The 19275-nt window shown below is 49.1% G+C and overlaps 1 protein-coding gene across 1 annotated transcript in view; it reads left to right on the top strand.

The window, feature by feature from the left end:
• Nucleotides 1-19275, top strand: part of LOC147678877 (septin-2) — a 323184-nt gene that overhangs the window by 94668 nt on the left and 209241 nt on the right. The window contains exon 6 of the mRNA XM_086942642.1: nucleotides 2185-2319. Coding sequence (XP_086798768.1) covers nucleotides 2185-2319 — 135 coding nt within the window. The remainder of the gene's footprint in view (nucleotides 1-2184; nucleotides 2320-19275) is intronic.

Raw genomic sequence — 19275 nt, 5'->3', positions numbered from 1 at the left:
CTGGCTCCTCGGGTCCCCCAAAACACACAAGATGATGGACGCAATGTTGCACAATGGCAAAACATTCACCCCAGTCACAGATCTGGGTTTAATCCATCGTTATTTTGCTCACCAAGTCACCCCAGTTCAGACATGGCCATATGCAAATCACTTGACCCTGTGCCTCATGGGAACAGTCCAGCCAAGGCTGATTTGCATATGCAGTATTGCATATTGCATATGCAGTCTGAACTGGGGTGGCTTGGTGAGTTAAAATTTGAACCCGCCAACTATGCCTAGCCTTGTAATGGATTTAGAATGCTTCTTACCTCGAAGTTTTTATATTTTTTTCAATGGTATCCTTGGTGTTTTAATGTCACTGCTATTTTTTTTCGATCAGAAATATAATTTTAACATGTTGTTTCTTTTCTTTTTAACAAAACTTCTGTGTCATTGTGTGTTTTTACATATTTTTTGTATTGTTTAAACATGTCTTTTATGATTGAATAAGATCGAATAAAGACGGAAATTGAATTGATTACTTTGAGTATGAAATGAAATGAAATGAAAAAAATATTTAATAAAGCGCACTGCGGCCAAGCGGCTTCCTGGCGCTAGGGACCTGTTCAGAGCTCACAACGGGAAACCAGGAGAACTAAGAGGGAAAAGCCTGAGAAAAAAGGAAAGTTTTAAGGGCCTTACGAAAGTGAGTGTAGATGGGAATAGAGCGAATAGAAAGTGGGAGGCTATTCCAGAACTGGGGGGCCAGGACAGAAAACCGAGTACCGCCAGTTCTGGATTTGCGAAAACGAGGGATGTGCAAGAGAGAAAGAGAGGAAGATCGAAGCGTGCGACTAGGGGCGTGAGAAGAGATGAGAGAAGTGATGAAAGAGGGAGCGAAGCGGGAATGAGCTCGAAAAGCTAAGCAAGCCAATTTGAAGAAGGATCTGAATCGGATAGGGAGCCAATGAAGAGATTTGAGAGCGGGAGTGATATGGGAGGATTTGGGGAGAGACAAAATGAGGCGGGCGGCCTGATTTTGTATGGCCTGGAGGCGGCGAGTCTCGTAAGCAGGTATGCCCACGTAGAGGCCATTCCCATAGTCGAGGCGGGAGATGATTAAAGCCGCGACTATGGTTTTGAGTGCGTCGGTGGAAAAGAAACGCGAGATTTTCCGGATGAGACGGAGGGACAGAAAACAGGAGGACACGACGGAACTGATCTGGTTGTGCATGGATAAGTCATGACTGACTTTAATACCAAGAGTGCGAACGGAGGATACAGGTGAGGGAGGGGATCCAAAAGATGGGGGCCAGTGTGCAGGGGACCAAGGGTTAGAGGGACCACCAGTGAGGACAAGTTCCGTTTTGTCAGGATTGAGCTTAAGATGATTAGTGCTCATCCACTCGGAAATGAAAATTAAAGTGGAACAAAATTTGGGATACGAGTAGAGTGCCGTGTGAGGTTTGTTGAAGGAACATATTTTCCTTCTACTGAATTTGTTGCGGACTGTGGCTTTGTGGCAGTCCTGTTTAAGGCCCACTTTTACCCACGGTCTATAGTTTTCCATTTTGCAATCATCCATTTTATGCATTTTCTTTTTTTGCCTCTCCCCCCCTCCCCCCCCCCTCCACCCCCCCGCCTGCGGAGGATGGGCTTTGTTTTGATTCCACAATAAAAAAGCTTAACACCGACCCAACTTTGAAGGAATCTAGACGTTCTTTGATATTGGTACGGAAAGTTATGAGTCCGTGAGTCCCTTGAACACAGATTTCAGTAAGCGAGGTGGTATGAATGAGGGCGAGAGGTTGCATTGTTTGCCATCAAACCCCTTTCTATTTATCACTCTTGCACAGGGTGGCCCACGCATGTTGTTGTTGCATACCTTTAAGCGATGCAGTTGTACACGGCGCTGCCTTGGCTTTGGGTTGATGTTATCCTGGGCTCCTGCTTTCTGTCATTGAGGGGTAAACATGGATGTTCTGCTGGGGAAGTGTCCAGACCTGCAGTCCTACTGCTGCCTTTATTCGGGGGACAGATACCTTAGTAAAGGGCTGCATGGTAGTATTATCGCTGTCAATGATAACAGTGTATGTTTTTAATAATGCATTATGTTTGCATTTTTTTCCCTTTGAGATACTCTGATATTTAATCCTGTATTTGATGCTTCATGTATGTTCTTTCTCTCTCCACCCTTTCCTCCAGCTTCAAAACCATCATACACTACATCGACAACCAGTTTGAGCGCTACCTGCACGACGAGAGCGGCCTGAACCGACGCCACATCATCGACAACCGCGTGCACTGCTGCTTCTACTTCATCTCGCCCTTCGGCCACGGGTGAGCTGAAGCTTAGTTACTAGAGGTGGTCAACTGTGTGAATAGAGGGTCTCCTTAGCTAGGGGGGGAACAAACAACAGGCGGCGCCAGCAATTAGTACCAAGAAACAAGCCTTCTCAGCATGCCTGTGTCCCCTGCAGCGGGGTATCTCCGGGGTCTGACCCTCCTGTAGAACTGGAAACTGCAAACTGCATCTTTGACGTTCATCAAAAGGAGGCAGTACTGGTGCACCGTGTGTGCTTCTTGCGTAGGAATACTCCCTTGCGCTTACTCTGTGGTTTTTCTGCTTTGCTTAAAGTGGCGCTTGCCACAACACCCCAGTTCTGGGTGTGCACCAAGCTCTTCACTTGTCTGGGTGCAGCCTCTTAGCCACACCTAGTTTTCTCTAGTATAGCTGCAACATCAGTTCCAACTTCAACAGATACACAAGTAGGACTTGTTCGGTAGGAGTCTCCGACTGACATTAGTGACCAGAAATCAAGTACAGATCAGAAGAATGGTCCTCCTCCTTTTGGGGTCTGTATTTTGTCCTTCTCATTATAAGGAGCTTAAATAATCCAGGACTGGACATCTTGTTCACTCCGCCTATTCACTGCTGGCGAGTTGCTTGTGGACTGATGTAAAGCTGGGGAGCTGAGCAGGACAGAATGGATCTAAAGCCGGGGAGCTGAGCAGGACTGAATGGATGTAAAGCCGGGGAGCTGAGCAGGACTGAATGGATGTAAAGCCGGGGAGCTGAGCAGGAATGAATGAATGAATGGACAGATGTAAAGCCGGGGAGCTGAGCAGGACTGAATGGATCTAAAGTCGGGGAGCTGAGCAGGACTGAATAGATGTAAAGCTGGGGAGCTAAGCAGGACTGAATGGATGTAAAGCTGGGGAGCTAAGCAGGACTGAATGGATGTAAAGCCGGGGAGCTGAGCAGGACTGAATGGATGTAAAGCCGGGGAGCTGAGCAGGAATGAATGAATGAATGAATGGACAGATGTAAAGCCGGGGAGCTGAGCAGGACTGAATGGATCTAAAGTCGGGGAGCTGAGCAGGACTGAATGGATGTAAAGCCGGGGAGCTTAGCAGGACTGAATGGATGTAAAGCTGGGGAGCTGAGCAGGACTAAATGGATCTAAAGCCGGGGAGCTGAGCAGGACTGAATGGATGTAAAGCCGGGGAGCTGAGCAGGACTGAATGGAATTAAAGCTGGGGAGCTGAGCAGGACTAAATGGATGTAAAGCTGGGGAGCTGAGCAGGACAGAATGGATCTAAAGCCAGGGAGCTGAGCAGGACTGAATGGATGTAAAGCTGGGGAGCTGAGCAGGACTGAATGGATGTAAAGCCGGGGAGCTTAGCAGGACTGAATGGATGTAAAGCCGGGGAGCGGAGCAGGAATGAATGGATCTAAAGCCGGGGAGCTGAGCAGGACTGAATGGATGTAAAGCCGGGGAGCTGAGCAGGACTGAATGGATGTAAAGCCGGGGAGCTGAGCAGGACTGAATGGATGTAAAGCCGGGGAGCTGAGCAGGACTGAATGGATCTAAAGCCGGGGAGCTGAGCAGGACTGAATGGATCTAAAGCCGGGGAGCTGAGCAGGACTGAATGGATGTAAAGCTGGGGAGCTGAGCAGGACTGAATGGATGTAAAGCTGGGGAGCTGAGCAGGACTAAATGGATGTAAAACCGGGGAGCTGAGCAGGACTGAATGGATGTAAAGCCGGGGAGCTGAGCAGGACTGAATGGATGTAAAGCCGGGGAGCTGAGCAGGACTGAATGGATGTAAAGCCGGGGAGCTGAGCAGGACTGAATGGATGTAAAGCCGGGGAGCTGAGCAGGACTGAATGGATGTAAAGCCGGGGAGCTGAGCAGGACTGAATGTATGTAAAGCTGGGGAGCTGAGCAGGACTGAATGGATGTAAAGCCGGGGAGCTTAGCAGGACTGAATGGATGTAAAGCTGGGGAGCTGAGCAGGAGTGAATGGATGTAAAGCTGGGGAGCTGAGCAGGACTGAATGGATGTAAAGCCGGGGAGCTTAGCAGGACTGAATGGATGTAAAGCTGAGGAGCTGAGCAGGACTGAATGGATGTAAAGCTGGGGAGCTGAGCAGGACTGAATGGATCTAAAGCCGGGGAGCTCAGCAGGACTGAATGGATGTAAAGCCGGGGAGCTGAGCAGGACTGAATGGATGTAAAGCCGGGGAGCTGAGAAGGACTGAATGGATGTAAAGCTGGGGAGCTGAGCAGGACTGAATGGATGTAAAGCCGGGGAGCTGAGCAGGAATGAATTGAATGATCCAAAGCCGGAGAGCGGAGCAGGACTGAATGGATCTAAAGCCGGGGAGCTGAGCAGGACTGAATGGATGTAAAGCTGGGGAGCTGAGCAGGACTGAATGGATGTAAAGCCGGGGAGCTGAGCAGGACTGAATGGATCTAAAGCTGGGGAGCTGAGCAGGACTGAATGGATCTAAAGCCGGGGAGCTGAGCAGGACTGAATGGATGTAAAGCCGGGGAGCTGAGCAGGACTGAATGGATGTAAAGCCGGGGAGCTGAGCAGGACTGAATGGATGTAAAGCCGGGGAGCTGAGAAGGACTGAATGGATGTAAAGCCGGGGAGCTGAGAAGAACTGAATGGATGTAAAGCTGGGGAGCTGAGCAGGACTGAATGGATGTAAAGCCGCGGAGCTGAGCAGGAATGAATTGAATGATCCAAAGCCGGGGAGCTGAGCAGGACTGAATGGATCTAAAGCCGGGGAGCTGAGCAGGACTGAATGGATGTAAAGCTGGGGAGCTGAGCAGGACTGAATGGATGTAAAGCCGGGGAGCAGATCAGGAATGCATAGACTGATCTAAAGCTGGGGAGCTGAGCAGGAATGAATGGACTGATCTAAAGCCGGGGAGCGGAGCAGGAGTGAATGGATCTAAAGCCGAGGAGCAAAGCAGGAATAAATGGATCTAAAGCCGGAGAGCAGAGCAGAGCAGGAGTGAAGGGACAGATCTAAAGCCGGGGAGCTGAGCAGGAATGAACCCTTTATCACGCCTCAGTGAGATCTGAATCTCGTGTTGACATTTTTTATGTAAGCTCCCTTTGAGCTGCTTCACAATTGCCGCCTCAGGCTCCTTACCATCAAGACAGCTGTCCTTGTGGTGATAACATCTGCCCAGAGGGTCAATGAGCTTCAGGCCTTTTCATCTAAGCCTTGTACTGCACCATCCATCCTGACAAAATGGTGCTTTGCATAAGAACTTCCTTTCTTCTGAAAGTGGTCACTCCACCTCACATAGGCCAGTCCATCACTCTGCCTACTTTTAATTTTCCTCCACATCCCTCTAAAGAAGATGAGCGACTCCACAGTTTGGACCCAAAAAGATTATTGTTCTACCTTGACTGCACACAAGAGTTCAGGATGGGCGACCAACTCTTTGTTGGGTATGTTGAAGCGAAAATGGGTCAAGCTGTGCAGAAGCGGACCATCTCCAGTTGGATTGTGCTCTGCATTAAGATCTGCTTCGCATTTGCCAAAAAGCAACTCCTGATGGTTTGAGTGCTCATTCCACCAGAGCCAAAGCTGCAGCCGCTGCGTTAGCTCACAGAGTTCCGGTCCTGGATATCTGCCGGGCATCAATGTGGGCCTCCTTGCACACGTTGACAAAGCACTATTGCCTGGACAATCCAATCCATCGAGAAAAGCTCTTCACCAGTTCGGTCCTGCAGGACTTCCTCATGTGAAGTTGTTCTGCAGACCCACCTCCGGGGATGGTATTGCTTGGGTATTTATTCTACGGCAAGGCATCAACTGCTAGAAGTCTCTATCAGATGAACAAGTTATTTACCTTTGGAAACGCCTTATCTGGTAGAGACTCTTATCAAGCCGCAGATTCCTTACCAACCCACCCATCCTCCCCACTCTGCAAATGGATTTCTAGGGACAGGACTCTCCCCTTTGAGGGCCCTAGTGTTCCACACCAGTGGTCAGCGCTGTTTGTGACCTCACGCTTCTGGCTTGAAAAATTGCAAAAGTCATTGACATTAGTGCGCCTGGGTGGCGCCTATGTAGGCACCTTGAACATCACTTCCGGTTGCAGACTACGCCAACGACACCACACAGGACCGAACAACATTACCTGCTCACAGAAAAAATTCCGGATCCAGTCTGGTGCCTGAGGAGAATTCCATTGTAGGGAATATTCGGCTGGATAGTCTCTACCAGAAAAGGCGTTCTGAAGGTAAGTAAGTTGCTCATCTTGCCCCCTTGAAACTCTGGCTACCTAACTAGGGTCTCTGTGACTTGTCACATTAAAACCCTGAATGGTTGTGCCCTGGGAGCAGCATAGGATGCTTTGCTCCTAATCAGAGAGACCTAGTAGAGCTAGCCAGTATAATGTGTTACTGGGCAGATCTTGTGTACTTTAATCCTGAAAAAGTTCTCACAAAAGACTTGTACTATTAAGTACAATGAAAAGTAAAACCCTGGAAAGCTAGGCAAGTGTTCATTAAGGAAATAGTTATTGTTGCAAAAGGCAGAGTTAGTAGAAACAATTGGAAGGATCCTAAAGGAATTGAAGAGATTGAACTGTGTATTCACACACCAGTTTATGTTGATGGAGAGCTCTCCGCGCAATTGAACATTCCCATTAGCTGAAAGCTTCCCCACCGTCGGAAGTGTTTGTGTGCTAGGCCTCTACTGGATGGATCATCAAGAGCAAAAACATGCCTTCCTGCAGAGCCCGGCATCAGTTTGCCAGGGAAACTAGAGTTGTGTCATGCCAAGAGAGTGGTGTTTGAAATATGGTGGTTTAAAAAAAGAAGTCTGTGCTATGTGAAGTCAAGAAACATCACACCTGCAAAAAATAAAAATGGAAAGGGAGAGCAGAACATGTTTCAATGAAATGTCCTGCAGAGCCCCGTTCACCAGTGTCAAAAAAATAACTGAAAGGAGTAACAACAAGTTCATTCTCTCACAAGATATAAATCACTTCAGCACGTTAATTAAAACATTCTTTGAGATTAATGCCCCCTGCAGTGATCCTGGAATGTAATAATACATAATCTCCGATTTATCGTGAAGGGCTGAGCTGTAACCACACACAGTACAATGTGGGAAGCAGCCATGTTGAAAGTATTTGTGCCAGACAGCCACAAATTATTGAATGTTCAGCCAATCAGAAGGCTTCGTCCTCTTAATTAGCGAGCGTTCTGTTGGAATTAGTGTGCTCCGTGGCTTACTGTATTTCCACATCCTACGCTCTTGTGCAGCAAAGCTATGCTAATGAATCCTTCTCCTATGATTTAGGAATTTGCATATTTCTAAAAGAATGTGCAGGTGCACGTTTCATGTTCATAGTGTCTCTTGCTATTAGAGAGTTTACCCACAGAGACCCTTGAAGAGAAGCCCACACTCTGCCTTCATTGAGCATTTGTTGGAGCGGCTTATGTTTGAAGCTCCATCAGGCTGTTTGTTTCCTCCTCATGAACATTGAAGTGAGCTCGACTGTCCACAGTTTATTTTATTTTATTTTGAAAGTTTTATATAGCGCGGACAAGATCCTTGCAGATATCAGAGCGCTTTACAAAGAGAAGTACATGGGCATGGTTAAACAGATAAATCAATAGGTCAATTAGTACAAGTAGGTGGCAACTAAGCCCAACATGAGTACAAAGTAGTACAAATAGGTGGCTACAAAGCCAAACATGGGAGTAATAGAACAGTTAATACAAATAATCAAAAGGGTCAAACATGTAGTATAGATCGGTGCAGAGTACTAACAGTGATCAAGATAGTAGTTCAGGTGTATTTAGCAATGAGGATAGCTTTTACTTCATTTTTAAAGTGTGGTGGAAGAGATAAGTCTGGTTTCGGGCGGGAGAGAGTTCCAGATCCTAGGCGCCATTCCCGAGAAGGAGCGCTTATGTTTTTTCCTTCCGGAATCTTCGAGGTTTCAACAGAAGATTGTTTGTGCCTCTGGTGTTTCTAGCTCCTCCAGAGATTGTCAGTTTCTGAGCGAGGTATCTGGGTGAGTTTAGATGTACTGCCTTGTGTGTCAAGCAGGCGATTTTCAGATGTATTCTAGCTTCAAATGGCAGCCAGTTCAGGGATTTCAAGTCCGGGGTAATATGGGAGTGTTTTTTTGACCCAGTGATGAGTCTCGCTGCAGCGTTTAGAGAAGCTCTTAGGGGTGCGGTTGTAGTTAGGGGGAGTCCACAGAGGGCGATGCTGCCGTATTCAATTCGAGGGATGACTAGTGCTTGTACTGCGGTTTGGAAGTCTTTGGCTGGGAGGAAGGGTTTAAGTTTCCTCAGAGTGTTGATCTGGAAGTTTGCTCCCTTTGTTGCCTTGCTGATATGTTGCTGCATGTTCAGATTGGTGTCGAGTGTTATGCCTAGGGATTTTGCTGAGTACACGATGGTGGGTTGGACATTGAGTGCAGTTAGGTCTTTAAGCCAAATTTGAGTGGTGGAGGCCTTCGCTGGAGGTGAGATCAGAAGGAATTCTGTTTTCAGGGCATTGAGTTTGAGATGATTATCGGCCAGCCAGGATTGGGTGCATCTGATCGTTGAGTTCAGGAGCAAGATGTCCTTGGGGGACTGTAATTTGAGATAAAGTTGGGTGTCATCTGCGTACATGTGAAAGTGTACATTGGATGCTTGTAGCAAGGTGGTGAGCGGTTCCATGACTTGGTTGAATAGAGTTGGGGATAGAGAGGATCCTTGGGGGGACACCTAGCGTTACGGGTATTGGCGAGGACATCCTGTTGTTGCTCTTGAATTTCTGCGACCTGTTGTGAAGAAAGGAGGTGAACCACTTGAGAACAGTTCCAGATAAGCCCATTCTTGTGTTTAGAAGCTCTAGTAGATTCTCATGTTTAACAGTATCAAATGCTGAAGAGAGATCAAGGAGGATGAGGAGGCAGGTGTCGTTCCGGTCTAGCATTTGAAGTGCGTCGTCAATTATGTGAGTCATAGCCGTTTCTGTACTGTGCCCTGCTCGGAAGCCTGACTGGTGCGGGTTGAGGAGATCAAATTGTTCAATGTGTTTAGCCAATTGTAGTTGTGCGCATTTTTTCAGCAGTTTGGCGAGGGTGGGAATATTGGTAATGGGACGGTAATTGTTGAGATCAGAGGGGTCGGCTGTAGGTTTCTTTAGGAGAGGTGTGACCTGACCAACTTTTAGTGAGTCAGGTATGCTGCCCTGTTGGAGAGAGCTGTTGATAATTTTAGTCCAGAGAGGGATAAGCAAGGGGGTAAAGTCTTTTACTGCTGCAGCAGGAAGGGGGTCCGTGAGGTGATTGGATGGTTTCAGGGTGCTGAGCAGTTTGCCAATTTCCTCTTCTGAGTATGTGCCAAAGGTTGACCATGTGGCATTGTTTTTTGGTTCAGTGGCTGCTAGGCACTGTGGTTTGGAGTAGAGGCTTGCGTCAATGAGGAGATCGCTCTTTATGTTGTCAGTTTTTTGGGAAAAGAAAGCAGCGAAGTCTTCACAGGATGGCGCCTCACGCGCACTGATGAGTGGTTGGGGTTGATCCTTGGATTGTGATCTGATTAGCTCAAACAGTTTTCTCGGACGGTTTTTTGCTTCGTCGAGCTGGAGGCTGAAGAAGTCTGATTTTGAGCGTTTTATTTTCCTGAAGTAGGCGTTTCTCTTTTTCTTCAGATCTTTTAGGTGCATTGCCGAGGGAGCTGATCTCCAGGTACGCTCTGCCATTCGCATTTCTCGTCTATCTTCATTGAGTCTCCCGTCGTACCATGGATTGGAGATTTTAGTAGAGGCTCTTTTTAGCTGCAAAGGTGCAGCCTCATTAATTATAGAGGTCATAGCGTTGAGATGACCTCATGAACATTGAAGTGAGCTCGACTGTCCACAGTTAGTCCAGTTGTCATTACGTGTATAGCGAGCGTGGTTTGGCTCACCAAAAGTTATGCACATAGGTTTACTTCCCCTTACAGATTTAGCTCTTCACTATCAACACCTTTATGTAACTCTTGTTCCTGCTCATAAATGATAATAATTGTGCTGAATGGGTAGATGGCTGAAGGAATTGCGACCGGGTTGATGTTAATCTCATCCAGCAGCTAGGATTTTTCAGGTTGTGATGACCACTAGCCGCCCTCAACACAACTTGTAAATAAATGTGCCTCCCAGACTGTGAGCATGAAGTGTCTTCTCGTGGTACATGGCTAATAAAATGTTGGCTGATATCTTAAGGTAATTCACAACAGGGCAGCCCTGAGACCTGAACCAGTGGCAAAGAATAATAGAATCCTAACAAAGGTTCAAGTTTGACACATATACACAGAACATACATCAAGAAAAATACTTATACTATTCAAAAAAGAAAGAATCAGGGAATGAACAAGATGTACATATACAAAAGCAAATTACAAAAAGCCCATGTATAAATTAAATTAAAAGAAAATGTATTAGCTAAATAATTAGATCTGAAGATGTACAGAAACATTGGCGCTCAACACAGTACACAAACAAAATAAACAATACAAAGTGCAATCACAAAGTGGCTGAGGAAATAATTAAACACAATGGGAAGTTCAGAACAAGTCGGAAAACAACCTAAAGCAAAAGTGCGTCCTCTTTAATTTGGGCCACATGCCCAACAGCGTTTCGATCATAATATAATTAAATGGCCATCATCAGGACAGGACAACGATTATGGAAGTGTTGAAAAACAAGGCAGCATCTGTGAGGCCTGCACAAATAACATGACACATTTGTCCTTCACTGGGAACCAAACACCCTAGGGCAGCGCCTGACTCTCAGAGGGTAGCGTTGCAGAGCAGTCTGAGGCTTACTCAAGGGGGGTGGGGTGGGCTAGTAATCGCCATTTGCAGGTGGGAAAAAATAACAGTCAATAATTGATTGTCCAGTCTGTACTTTGATTTATAAAAGTAAGAGTACACTTATTAAACACACACACCACTCAATACTGTACACCAATGTACAAATATACATAAGCTGATGGAATTACTTTGTGTCATTGCCTAACATCTTCACCCCTCCCACGGGGGTTGGGGTCTAGTATCACCACTCCCATGTATGCACATCATCCTTGCCCCCAATGCAGTGAATTGGTCTTAACCTGGAGCGAGGGCCCTGCGCACTGGCACCATCCCAGTGGCGACCCCCCATAACCTCAACAAGCATTAAACAGGTTACACCTACCTTGGTCACACATGACCCTGACTGAGCATCTCCTACTGACCATACAGTATGCACCTCTAAATCTTAAGGGCTAATAGTCTGGGGTCTTCGCCTAAGAGCAGCAGCAAGAATACATGTTTGTCACACTTTAGAATGATGGTACTCAGCACATGTGGATATCATTAAAAATGCATGGCAATTACAGACCCTAAAGGCATCACAGATGAGCGCAGGATTAAGTAAATCCAGTCAGACACCCTAGCAGGAGTGTCTAGCCACTTAAATCCACTTTGCTTATGACGTCACCTTAAACCAGTACTTCAGATGGAACATCAGTCCCTTGAAAAGAAATAACCATTAATAAATGCATTTCAGTGCAATTACTCATTTTCACCTCCAGGGGATGCCCTTCTCCAGACAACCCAACTCAGCCCTTCACAGATGTGAAATGCAGGTTGAGCCCTGGAGGGATAATTCTTTTCAAATCCCCAGGACACCTAGGGTTACTGGTCTCTTCATGCTGGGAGGGGGTGGGGGGGGGGGAGGAGAGAAGCCTGCGCTTCTCCACAGCTCCCCCCAGCACCTTTTCATCATTGAGGGTGACCCCTCCCACCCCCCACTCTGGGGTACCACCAAGGATCAAAACAACCTGCTTCCAAATGCCTGACAAGGCATTATGGGTCGATTGTGCTCCTTCCTCTGAATAATAGATGAGCGGCTCTCCCGCTGTGCCGGGGAGAGCCTCGCTGGCGCTTCGTCGCTGTCTGGGGCCTTGGTGGGGGGCACGGACCCCCAGGTGAGTTTAGACGGCTCTGGGAGCCCACCTCTGGCCGCTTATGATCTTTTGTTGGGGGGGCTGGTCCCACCCGGCCCCCTGGCTCCTTCTACTTTCGGCTTCGGGCCCCTGTGCCACCCGGGAACCCCGCAGGCCTTCCTCGAGGGAGGGCAACGTGGTGAGCCTTCCCCCGCCGGCTCCCCGCGCGGCCAGCACTCTTCCGTGCTGGCGCGGGCGCTGGCTGAGCTCTTCTGGTCTGCCCTCTCCGGTGGGTGGACTCGGCGGTCCCGACAGGATCTCTGGGGAGTGCGGCTGCACTCCCCCAGCCTTCTCCTCCACGTCGGGCCCTGGGATGGGGTCCCGGCCCCCAGACATTTTCAGGGGAGTGCGGTGGCACTCCCCCACCTCACTTCGGGGCCCGGGGAAGGGGTCCTGGGCCCCCTCCATGACTTTGGGGCCAGGGGATGGGGACCCGGGCATCTTCGGCGCTCTCCCGCATCCCATGTCGGCGGGGGGCCAGGGTGGGCTCCTGGCCCCCTTCGGGCATCTTCACAGGGGGCGCGACGACGCCCCCGGCTTTGCTTCTTCCTGGGGCAGTCCCTGGGACCTGACCCACCCCGGGGCCATGATTTCGACCGGCTGCGGAGCCCCACGCGCTTAGTCGTCGGTCCCAGGCGGGGTCAAAGGTCGCCTACCTTCTCGGGGGCATATTTTGGCCCCCTGGAGTCCGATTTGCCCCATTTTCGAGTCTTCTCGCTCCTAGTGGCGTCTCCCAGCCACAGGGAGCACTCTGCTTCATTCTCCGGGTCTCCAAGAGGGTGCATTCTGCAGGGAGCGGTTTTCACTGGCTCCCTGCCCCCCTCTTCTCCCTGCTCAGAGGCCTCTTCTTCTGCGCCCCGGTCCTGGGCTCTTCTTCTGGCCCTGTAGGGGCCTGGGGAGGGCAGTCACGGTGTCCTCCTTCCAACTGCCCATTACACCAGGCTCCAGCACCTTTCGCCTCAGCAGACCACACCCCAGAGAGAGCTTCTCTTCCTGTGCAAGTACTTTTTAGGTCTCACGCCTAGCGTACACTGTGGAAGCAGTGTGGCGTAGCCAGAGTCCTTTTCCTGGGGTTTTAAAAATGGACCTAGGAATTCCACGCAGCTCGTGTGTGTTATTTCTGAGGTCCATTTTCATTGGCCTTTGCGTGCGTGAACTTTTAAAACAGAACACGCAATAGGCCATGGGCGGAGCTACGCTATCGGCCCATGGCCTATTGGTGTCTGTTACGCGCACCAAAGGCCATATATCTTCAATTATCGCTTCAGTTATGGCCGCGATAATTGAAGACATATGCTCGAGAGCCCGCGCGCACCACTCGAGAGCTTTTTATTTTTTGCGATCCATTTCACGGCGATGCTCTCCCTGTCAGCGCCTCTTCTCTGTGTCTCTGCTTTCTCTGCCCGTCTTGCCATCCTTTTCAGAGTGCTTGCGTGTGCAAAAAAGTGCAAATGTAAGCAGCCCCTCTCTGCCCTGACCCCACCATCCACCCCATCATGGAAATTAAAAAAGCGCTGGCATTAATCACATTAGCGGTGGGACAGATTGTTGGGTGCCCTGTGCGTTGTCATCGGCAGTGTTTTTTATTGTAAGGGAATTCAGCGCGGGCCTGCTGGGGAGAGATAAGCGGTGCTTATCGGGCTTGGCAATCTTTATCAGAATGGGGATCAGGGCCCGGTGCTTATCAGCAGCTGACATCTAGCTGCGAGGGCAGCAGAGGAAGAGCGGGCAGCCCAGCTCCTGCGACTACCGCCACTTTCCAACTCAAGTTTGCCTATGTGTGTGGAGGAAAGGTCCCCGCACAACAGGAACCGCCGCTGCGTAGCCCTGGTCTCGAGGCCAGGTGTGAAGCAAGGCATCCTGAGTGAACCGTGTGTGGATGTGGTTGCATGTATGAGGACACATCCCTATGGTCGGAGCAACTGGAATAATGCAGCATGGGAGGACCAAGGTATGCAGCAGGGATGCCGGACGCTTAACGAAAATGCCAATTATTCGGCATGGTAAGGCACATTTTGCGAAAGTATCGGTTCTTTCATTATTTTGCCATTTTTTTGCACGTTAATAATTGACAAAGGCTTTACCGGATTAGTACTAGTTTAACACCCAAATACAGAAATATACAACTGAAAGGCATATGAAACTGAAGGGTGAAGAGTCAACTTTTGCGACCTGCCATCTCCTACACAGCAATAAGCGTCGCCGCATTTTTAGTAACTTTTGATCCATTTGAACTTGAAACTATTGTTTTTTTTAAATGTTTAGATTATGCAGCAGATGATGGATTATGTGGCAAATGCGGCAAATCCATAACTGCAAAAATCGCTTTAGCCACAGAATCCATTCTAGTGGCCCCGCCCATAATCCACATTATAACATGGCTGATAGCATAAAGTGGTAATAATAGTCCAGTGGTACCGACTGGAGACAGTACCCAAACCACAGTAAACACCCATCATACGTTTTTGGGCTAGAACGGGAGATAACAGGCAAGCCCAAGAATGAATGGGCCCTTAGTGCAAGCAATTCACCCCACCCGTGGCCCTTTTCTGCAGACATCTTCTAGATATGTTCCAAATGTGTGCTTAAAAGTGAAAGATGGTACCAGGTGCAAATTTGCACTCGGTAAAACGTGTAATTGCGCTGGCTGGTAATTCACCATCACTCATCACTGTATGTTTTAGATTCGACATTTAAAATAATGGCCATTCTTACAAACTTGCCTATTCACGAAATATTTCTACCCATGCAAAGCGCCCGACGCCTTCTGGGCCTGGTAGGCGCTTTAAAATGTCCATGAATAAAAATGTTTCTGCTCAATTGCTTGTTTAAAGTTGAGTAGGGGGGCGGGCAGGAAGTCTGTTTGTCCTCTCACACAGCGACACATCACTTCTCTGCCCCTGCTCCTGCTCCCTCCTTGTCCAGCCCCTGGGTTTGTTCAAAATGGCGTCGTCCATTGTCTCTGGACACATGGCCTCTAAAAGCCAACTCCTTCCCCCCTCACTGCCATCACGTAGTTCAGCTTGGTGCCTGGCACCTAGCGACAACAGTTGATGAATTGGCTTGTAGCTCCACCTATCTTTTCTCCTTGGAGGGAAGATCTTCGCTCTGGGAAGAAAGGTCATTAATCTAATCTGCCATGGCCAGACCCCAGCCAGGGACTCAGAGAAATATGACTTTTCTGGATGACCCACAAGCAGTACAAATATGACTTTGGACTCTGCAGAATACTCATTTTCTCATCCACTACACTGGACTGAAGTGCGTGTCTGGAATCTGAAGGCTTTGTGGAAGTCATTTTAGCCATGGGCCCCACATCCCCATAGGGGAATAATGAAGTGAAAACACAGTAAAACACTCTGACTTTACCTGGCATGTCCCTTCCCAGGGTATAAAGCCTATTCCATGTCACCACCCAATTCTGCATAAGTCCTGCCACACCATTCACTCCGTAGCTGCTCCTGCACTGCGCAGGCTAGGAATCTCCCCTGCGCAGCCCCTGCACGTGTGCACACGCATGTACACCAGTGTCTGCATGTAACCAGCACGGTGCCGCATACTCCAGCTGCTGCACAGCGGCCTAGTCAAGCCAGGGGGACACCAGTAAAATCTCCATGCAGTCGCCCTCATTAGGAGTTCACTGTGGGTGAGTCCCAGATTATGAGGCTCCCCCACAGTAAACACTCAACAATTAGGTGCTCAAAAAGCGGAAAAATCCGGGCGGCCCATAGTGTCAGAACCACCTTCTAACAGGGAGCGTCTAAGTTAATTAAAACATCTAATCATATGGTTGATCCAACCGTAAGTATAACAAGCGTATGGAATCCACAATATGGAAGACTCGGGAATCAAATGATCCAAAATAGAATGTAATAAATCCAATTGGCATAATATGCAAAAGGTAATGAAACTCAACAGATGAAAAACTGTGTCTGCCTGCTCCTTCAGAGTTTAGATGCCAAGCCAAACAAATGGCAATGGGCAGGTATGTGAGTATATACATCCACAGCAAGTTCAATCCACAAAACTCCTGGAGTTTTCATGAATCATGCAACGGGTTATGGAATTGGAATCATTTGTTAAAAACGCAGCACTTTGCTGCCAATGAGTAAGTCCGGCAACGGCTGATACGGGCTGTGCGCAATGGCCAAATCACAAACGATGGGCACTCAGAAATCCAGAAGTTCGTGCTCTAGAAGCAATGCTCCGGGTCGGACTAACTTCTGGAATTTCTGAGGAGCCCTTGGGGCTGTAGCAGAGCCAGCATCTGAGCCACGATGGACCATTCGCTGGCCCAGATTATTTGTTTGTGTGTACTACTGAGTGAATGATTCTGCATTTGGTGCCTGAGAGGCAGGCAGATCCGTCCAATGACATTGTAACCTAATTTTCCGCATTTCTGGGCGGTGGTGCTCTTTCTCCCTCGTCTCACTTTTTGGAATGGATGTATTTTGATTGCATCTCTAGAAAAACTCCAAGCAACTTGCGGAAACTTCTTTGGAGCCATTGTCTAATTGAAGGGGCTCTTTGACCACTACGCAAAGATCGCAAGAAGAAAAAAACAAAAACAAAAAAAGAAAAGCGCTCCGAGAAGTTAGTTGGTTATGCTGCCATCCTGGGCACTGGGATTTGACGGACACTGCTTGGGTTGTAGCATTGAAGAATTACTTTTAATTGTCAGGCCTCTCCACACCATCTGGGATGATTGGAGCCTCTCTGTTCTCCCCTCGTGCCTGGTCTGTGCACTCCTGGAGGTTAGCTGCTGATCTGGTGCTAGATCTGGATTTCAAAGATGATGTGAATTTTTGCTGGGATACTGCAGATAGGCAGAGCTGTTCTAATGTTTGTGAACTAAAGGATAACATGATGGAAAACTGTGCTAAGGTGTAAGTAACTTTCATCAAGTTTTACACCATGTATGTTTAAAAACAATGTATTCTTGCTTATTATTAGGTTTCTGTAACAGGGCCTTTTTAGGTGTCCTGGCGTTGAACCGCGCGAAAGCGCGGTCTCGCCAGAGACCTATTGTGAGCGAGACTGCTTCCCAGGAGAGGGGACAGGAGCTGGCCTCGCACTCATAATTGAGCGGGCCACGCGCACGCGAACGCGCTCGCTGTGCCCAGCTCCTGTCTCCTTCTCCTGGAAAGCTGTACCACACAGCCACACCTCCCCCTTACGCATGCACACACACACACAAGCACACTACACACACGCACGCACACACACATACAGAGACCCCCGCCCCCCCCCTCACCTCCCTGCCGCCGCTGCTTCACTCGTTCGTTCTTATAGCGCGAACTCGACCCAGGGTATCGAAGCACTTTAACATTAGCAGCAACCAATTGCATTACAGACGGACAGGGACATGTTTCATTTTAGGCGCGGATAGATTTAAGTGATTTGCCCAGAATCACAGGTAGCCTGAGCCTCCCGCCAAGGCTAAACCCCCAGCTTCTAAGTCTGCCGCTGTAGCCATTACAACACATCTTCTATCTGCTCTTCGTTTAATTACGGTTGCACAAGAAGCCTTTGAAACTGAGGGGGTTCTCTAATGGGCGACAGGAAGCCGCCTTCGTGCTGACCATGAGGAAGCACTCGGTCGGTCTCGTGACTGCTGTCACAGCGGCTTCCCTCTGGCGGCGAAGACCGGCCGCTGTGTGGCTGACTGGCCTCTGTCCTGCGCCTGTCAGTAGGGTGGTTTCTCACATTTCCAGGTGTGGCTTGGTTCCCTGAGCGCTGCCCCTCGGAGCCTGCTGGGAGTGGTGTGTACGTGGTTGACTTTGGCTCAGACGGCCGCTTCGGCTCACGAGTTTCCCAGTCAGTCAGCAGTTGTAACGCAAGGCCTGCGCTGCTGCTCTTGAGTGCCCTGTATTCTGTTGTATCGCGGCTCCTCCTCTCGGGGGCGGAGGCCGAGCAGCGCTGACTGCCTCCAGGTGATGAGCGGCCCCGGTTCAGCCTTCCCCCGCAGCCGGATACAGGCTCAGGCCGGAGGGGAGATAGCTGTTATCAGCTGCGGCGCCGAGCCCGGGCCCCGTGATTTGAAACATGGCGACTCTGAAGAGGCTGCGGCAGCTCTGCAAGGACTTGCAGCACCCTGACAAGGTGGCGCGCCTCCAGCGGCTGTGTGGGGTAGGAGAAGCCGTGGAGAAGCACTCCGGGCCAGAAGAAATTGTAAAAAATGGACGGGAGCACCAGGAGCTGCGGCACAGGCCACCCAAGGACCGGGTTTGGGGTAAAGGACAGCGCAGGAACTCTCTAACCGGGGAGGAAGGCCAGCCTTTCGAGATCAGTAACCGGGAGCTGTACTACTTGTCACCCTGGGCACAGAGCTGGGCAACGAGCACTTCTGTATCACATTATACCCCTTTCTGGATCTGGAATGTGGACCCCTACGTGGGCCGGCGGCTGATAATCGTCTGGGTGTGGGTGATGTGCCTGGGCCAGTGCACCAAAGACTTAGTGCGGCGCCCCCGACCCTCTTCGCCACCCGTGTTGAAGCTTGAGGTTTTTTACAACTCGGAGTACAGCACGCACGCCATGTCCGGCACCGCTATCCCACTCTCTGTGCCGCTGCTATCCTACGGCCGTTGGCAGGTGAGTGCCCATGGGTTTTGTGTCCGTTTCACCTTTGGGGTGGCAGTTTTGCACCTTAGTTTGAGGGCGAGAGTGACTAGAGCACATAAAGAGGGTTGCTGTCAAAGGTGTCACTTGTTAAAGGATGTGGGGGGTTATTCTATTGGGGCAGGGGTGGGGTGCTATCTTCCATCTATCCAATTTCCCTGCCGGTTGTAGTGGTGCATGGGATGGGTGTCCTCAGATTGCTGCTTGTTCTGCTGGTATTAATTATTTTAAAACATTTAAAGCCATTGTTTTTTGTAATATCAATACATCTAAGTCACGTAAATACAACACAAATTGCAATAGAAATGCTATAGGTGTCACATTTGCGAAAGTTAAAACTATTGGCATTGTCATACACAATACCAATAACTCGAACTTTA

Source organism: Lissotriton vulgaris, chromosome 11, assembly GCF_964263255.1.
Source record: "Lissotriton vulgaris chromosome 11, aLisVul1.2, whole genome shotgun sequence".
NCBI lineage: Eukaryota > Metazoa > Chordata > Amphibia > Caudata > Salamandridae > Lissotriton > Lissotriton vulgaris.
This window is presented reverse-complemented; position numbering and strand designations above follow the sequence as displayed.